Source organism: Lepidochelys kempii, chromosome 6 (assembly GCF_965140265.1).
Source record: "Lepidochelys kempii isolate rLepKem1 chromosome 6, rLepKem1.hap2, whole genome shotgun sequence".
Taxonomy (NCBI): domain Eukaryota; kingdom Metazoa; phylum Chordata; order Testudines; family Cheloniidae; genus Lepidochelys; species Lepidochelys kempii.
The window spans coordinates 5,824,788-5,831,429 of NC_133261.1; the positions used below are offsets into that span (position 1 = coordinate 5,824,788).

Here is a 6,642-nt window from a genome sequence, read left to right on the forward strand (position 1 = left end):
GCAAGGACACTGCAGCAGCCTGGCGTTGGGCTCAGGGCATTGGCCTTGGCAGCTTCTGCTCCAGCCATGTCTCTGGGTGTCTGGGCTTAGGGCTTCTGACCCCCGTGGCTGCAGCCAGGTTTGGGGCACTGAGCTCAGGACTTTCATGCCCCCCGGCTCCATTCCTGCTGGTGCTCTCGGTGCCTGGTCTCAGGGCTTCTGCCTGGCATCTGCAGCTGGGGCTCAGGGCTTCCCTTGCTGTTCCTTATGGGGCTCAGGTGTCCATTTTTCTGGATGCCCCCAAATTGGCCAAGGCCCTTGCATTAATCTGCCAGGGCAGTAGTAGGTAGGAGCCCCCTCCTGAGGTGCTCCCAGCAACAGGGACCCCCCTCCATATCTGGGAAACTCCTCTAGCTTCAGAAAGGCTGGTGGCTGCTTCCCTCAGAGCCCAGGTCTGACAGCAGCACAGAAGTGACCCCCCTACAACAATGCTGTGACCCCGCTACAACAACCACTGAACTCCCCTATTCCCCCATTTTGGTCGGGACCCTCACAGTGACAATACCATGAAATGTCAGATGGAAACATCTGAAATGGAGACATTGGTCAATTTCAAGGCCAGAGGGTTTTTAATTAGTCAAAATGAGCCATGAATTTGGTAGGGACCTGGCTGTTATGGAGGCCCTAGCAGGTTTGCTCTCCCAGTTCTCCTGAAAGGCCATTGAGAAAGCCTGCTGCCTGGGAAATTTCCCAGAATAAGCTACCAGGAGTGGGGGGAAATGAAGGAAACCAACCAAAGCCTGAGCTAGGATGGAAAGCATTGATCCAAGCGGTGTTTGTAGGGGAAGGTAGAGGGGAAGGTAGAGTAGGCTGTGCCAATGTCATGCAGAACACCACAGATACACACAAAACTTTGGAGGGGGGAGGAAGAGCTCAGTGGTTTCAATGCCTGCTCAACCCAGGGTTGTGAGTTCAATCCTTGAGGGGGCCATTTGGGATTTGGGGCAAAAACTGGGGATTGGTCCTGCTTTGAGCAGGGGGTTGGACTAGATGACCTCCTGAGGTCCCTTCCAACCCTGGTATTCTATGATTCTGTGATTGCAGAGCATATTATCCAGGACAGAAAATGATTTGGCCATAACTTACAAAGTCCTCAGTGTTGAAAGTACCATTGATCCAGAAAACAACGGGGTGGAAAGAGGGGACGGAGAGTTGCAGTAACCAGCCTGGACTTCCAGTGTCTGGCCAAGCGCATCCCCCTCTTCAGGGTTTTCACTGATATCTTCTGCAAACTGGTCCTCCTGATACAATCTGAGGTCACATCCTGGCCTTCAGGGACACTGGCAGAATCTTCACTGTTCCCAGCTGCAGCATCACCCTAGTTATCCTGCCTGATAAGGATCCCGCCAGGGCTCAGCTCGATGTCATGTGTCATGACAGGCTCTTTGCTGAGGGCCCTTGACAGCCCCCAATCTAGATCTGAATCAGATGGGTGTGTGCAGGTGCATTTCCTGACTTTTTACTGGAGTTCTGGGCCCTCTGATGCTGCTGCTTCAAATGTTTCCTTCTCTCTCAGTGCTGAATAGCAGAATGCTCCATGCCTTTGGCTGTGTGACATACAGATGTCTAGTCCCATTGCTCTGAAAGAAACTGTATTCACAGCTATAATCCTGGCAGATATTGATTAAAACCTTGCTGTGCTCCTCTAAGTGTATTTGTGATTGGACGTGCTTCTTGCTAGGGTGGATTTTCAGATTTATGGACTGCATAAAACAGAGGGAAAGATAAAGAGAAGCATCAGCATGTCCAGGAACATGAAGAACATTTGAAGACCATATATTGGTGTCTAACTACCTCCTGCTGCCAGGAGACATAACTGGTATTTTAATGACACTCCCCACCCTCACTTGTGCCTGACCTGAGATTCAGAGCTCTGAGGAATTCTGTCCCCTCATGTCAGCAGAACAAATAAACCCTGCCTCCAATTACCCGTTACACAGTCCATTTGAGTTCAAGAAAGAGAGAGCTCTCTCTTGCAACAAGTTTTAACATTATGGGGCAAAGACTAAGGTGAGTGGTCTATTTTTCTTTCCATTCTAATACTCGGGGAAAGCTCCAAAATCCATTCAGTTGACCAAGAGAAAAGATTGTTTTTCTAGACTGAAAATGCTGATGTTTTTGACCTCAAAATGTTGTCTTCATTTTCTCTCACAAAATAACTTGCAGTCAAATGGGACCAACTGCCTAAACTATTCTGAATGCTGCATCAGTGTTTGGGAATATCAGGATAGATCATCATCTGGTGTCAGTTGTCACGGATACATCAGCATCAGCAGAGCTATGGTGATTTATACCAACCAAGTATCTGGCCCATTGTGCTTTAATGAGTTAAATGATTCCATACACTGTGCAAATGCAAATGAATATAGTATGTTTAAAATTACCCCTTGGTTTCAAAGAATCTTGTTTAAGGGAGGGTTTTTTTTTTCTAAAAATGTGTTTCATTTATTTGAATATCAAACATTTTTATTTAAGATTTCCCAGAGTGGGTTTAGTGCTGTTGAAATATTCCCAGTCGACAGCCCTAGACATAGAAGATTGTGAATAAAGATGGTACAGTGTGGAATGGGCAGCACTGGCTTCCCCAATGCACCATTCTCTGCCCCCATGGAAGGGCTCATGGGCTCCAGGTGGATACACACTGATAATGAGATGAAATATCTCTTGTATAGTTCAGAGTTTCTTCTTAGCATGCAGTGGAAGAAGAAACAGGCACATCTGGACCCACCTAGCTTCTAACGGAACCACCTTTCTTAATGCTGTTTGATCTGCACTTCCTACTACCAAAGTGTCTCATTGTGCCCCTCTAGGTGGAGATCAGTGGGTATTCTCTATGAAGCTGCCTTATGTCTCTGCTAAAGAAATTACTTCTGAGAAGGACAGTCTGGTCCTTCTATTGTCTTCACTCACTCAAGGGAAATTATAGAGATTTGTAGCTGTAGGTTGTACAGGATGACAAGATACTGCATGTGACCATGGGGGAGAGCAAGAGAGATGTTTTACTTAGTAATCAACAGGGTCATTTCCTCTTGAGGTGGAAGCTTTTCCAAACTCACTTGCTGCCTCTGATTCCCCACTACAGAACTCCAGTTTTAGGCTGTGCAATAAGATAGATCAGGCATGAGTGTCTCATCCATAGTTTTAATTCAGCTCCCAATGCTTAACTTTGCTGTTCATTCATATCTCCTCAGTTAATATACAGTGGAGTATTGTGAATATAACTTATTCATTTCAACAAGAATGCTGTTTCCTGAATTTTATCACTGTTTATTCCAAGTTTGTTGTTTTAATTGACTTGTTCTAAATAGCAGGGCTCCTAACTCTTTTTTAATTCTGGAAAGGCGCTAGCGTGCTAATATGAGGCTTAAATCTACCACTCCATGCACATCCTTGCCATAGATCAGGTGGCTGTGGTGATGTCTGGACTTTTATTTTCATGATAAGAAAGTTATATTTGCAATTGCAAACTTTGCATTGCTTGCGGTTGGCATTTCAAAAACACTGACTTGGAAAATATATTGGCAATTGTCAATCGCTTCTGAGCAAGCAAACTTTTGAAATTCCAAAATGCAAACCTCTTTTTATTTAAGTTATTCTTCTGCTTTGCCATTGTCTTTCAGTTCAGTTTCTCCAAATATCCACAGTATTAGTGTCATTCACTCAGAAATTAGATTTTTTTTTTACTAGCAACTTTGGCTCTTTCTACCTTAAAATGATTCGTTAACTACTTTATTTTCTGTCCCACATTTCATCATAGTTAAGAGGGAAGACAGCATATGAATGTGTTCTGGACATTGCTTTGTTATAACAAGGTAAGAGTTGATGATGTTTTCTGATCAGTTCTGAAACCTGGAAATGATAAAGGATATAACAATACATTAAAATTACATTTTGTGGAAAACACATTTTATTTTTCAGAGGTCTGTTTAATCTATTTTTTTTCTCTTTGATGTTTTCTTTTGGTTTCCTCTTATGAGGAAATGTGATTCGTCCATACAGGACAATTGAAAAGTGTGTGTGTGTACGCATTTTAATTTTTCACATTGATAAGGTAAAGAATTCTGTAAATCTAGTACCAAAATAGACACATCAGTAGGAAATAGGTCTTCAAGATGAGTGTGACGTTATGATTCCATTTCCATATGGAAACTTTGATTCCTATCTTTGTTGTTTTTTTGTCTCATGGAGAAATGCAAGAACTTTATTACTGGTGACCTTGTTCATACCCATAGCTGGGCAAATCTGAAAAAAAAATAGGAGCTGAAATTAAAAGCTTAAGATCCTCATGCTCCTATTCTCCTTTATAGGCCAGTCTTTCTGGTTCGACTACATCCCCCAGTTGCTCCTTTTCAAAACCAAAACACTTCAGATTTCAGCCAAAATATACCAGTGCCAAAACACTTCAGATATGGGGTTTTGCTCCTGAAAGCTCAAAAATGTCCATGGGGGTAGGTGGGAATTTTGACCAGCTCTACATAGTAGGCCTCTACTAACAGTGAGGTTAATTAACCCTTGAAATGATTTACCAAGGGTCATGGTGGATACTTCATGGACAATTTTTAAATCAAGATTGGATGATTTATTTAAAAGATATGGTCTAGTTGACAATGAAAAATATTGAAAAAAAAATTGACCTGCGTTATACAAGAAATCAGATGAGATGGGGGTTTTCAACTAGTTGTCTGCGAACACCTTGGGATCCACAGACTATATCTAAGTGGTCCTCAAAAGGTTGTTGTTACCATAGAACACTGGTCTTTGACCTGTGGCCCGTGGATTCCTAGGGGTCCACAGATTATGTCTTAGATTTGTATCTCAATTCAGAATTTTTGATTGGTCTGCAAATGAAAAAAAAAACCACTGGACTAGATCATCAAAATGGTTCCTTTGGGCTTTGGAATCTATGACTAAATTAAATTTCCATTTAGGCATCTCTTAACAGATAACACGAGTCTCCACTGTACATCAGATTTATTTTTGTGGTACTCATTGCTAATATCCCCTCCCCTGCCTCTTCTTTGGCACAGACAACAGTGACAGGAGAAATGGCTCCTGGGAACTGCACCACAGTGACTGGCTTCATTTTTCGAGGAATAACAGACAATTCAAAGCTGCAAAACATTGTCTTTGTGTTCTTCTTCGCCGTTTATTTCTGCACCCTGGTGGGGAACGTTGGGATGATTCTGCTGATTAGGGTTGACTCCCAACTCCACAGCTCCATGTACTTTTTCCTCAGCCATTTGTCACTCTTAGATGTAGTCTACTCCTCTGTGATTGCCCCCAAGGCGATGGTCAGTTCCCTGGTGAAGAGTAAAGACATTTCTTTCCCTGGGTGTGTGGTTCAGTTTTTCCTTTTCTCCTTCTGTGCAAACAATGAGCTTTGCCTCCTGGCTGTGATGGCCTATGATCGCTTCATGGCCATCTGCAAGCCATTGCTTTATAATGTCATCATGTCCAAGAGAGTCTGCTTCCAGCTGGTAGCTGGCTCTTACCTGTGCGCCTGTGTCAATGCCACTGTGCATACATGTACTGTATTCAGTCTGTCCTTCGGCCACTCCAACATCCTCGATCATTTCTTCTGCGATATTCGCCCACTCCAAGAAATCTCCTGCTCTAACTTTCGCATCAATAAGCTAGTGCATTTCACCTTTGCAGCCATAGAAACGATAGGCACCATTCTCATCATCCTCATCTCCTACATTTACATCATCTTTGCCATCCTGAGGATCCGCTCCACTGCAGGAAGGCACAAAGCCTTCTCCACCTGCGCCTCCCACCTGACTGCCGTTTCCATCTTATATGGGACCCTGATCTTTACATATTTAAGACCCTCATCTGGCAGCTCAGTGGACTGGGAGAAAATGGTGGCTGTGTTCTATACCCTTGTGATCCCCATGCTGAACCCCCTGATCTACAGCCTGAGGAACAAGGAGGTGAAGGACGCCCTGAGGAGGACAATATGCCAGAAAATTATTTCTCACTGCATGTAAATGTGGGGACTGGTTTTTACTGATCAGTACTGGAGTGCAAATATGAGGTAGTTCTCACTCATTAAGTCAATGTCTAGAAATTTCTGTCATCATGGGATTTACAGGAGAAAAGAAGAAGGAAATGGAACTTGGCAGCTTTCTTCATTATCTGTCTCATTTCCCTTGAAAAACAGTATCCAGTAACAGTGTGACAGCTTCTCCTTTATGCATTGATATGTAATTTCTGCAATATAGGCACCTCCCGCTGTTTGTCCCACTGCCTTTTGAACTGTATTGGTTAATTCAGCAGATGATATGAAGAGGAGATACTCGGACTGTAACTCTTTTTTTTTTGTTAGGTTTCACAGTAGCAGCCGTGTTAGTCTGTATTCGCAAAAAGAAGAGGAGTACTGGTGGCACCTTAGAGACTAACCAATTTATTTGAGCATAAGCTTTCATGAGCTACAGCTCACTTCATCGAATGCATCCGATGAAGTGAGCTGTAGCTCACGAAAGCTCATGCTCAAATAAATTGGTTAGTCTCTAAGGTGCCACCAGTACTCCTCTTCTTTTTGTTTTTTTTGTTGCCACTGCTATTATCTCAGTTCCCACAGCCAGCATGTAAAATCACTCT

General features: G+C 43.3%; 1 protein-coding gene across 1 annotated transcript; it reads left to right on the forward strand.

The window, feature by feature from the left end:
• The first annotated feature begins 5,084 nt into the window (after positions 1-5,084).
• Positions 5,085-6,029, forward strand: LOC140913760 (olfactory receptor 5J3-like). The gene has a single exon (XM_073350558.1). The coding sequence runs from the start codon at positions 5,085-5,087 to the stop codon at positions 6,027-6,029; it is 945 nt and encodes a 314-aa protein (XP_073206659.1).
• The last annotated feature ends 613 nt before the right edge of the window (positions 6,030-6,642 follow it).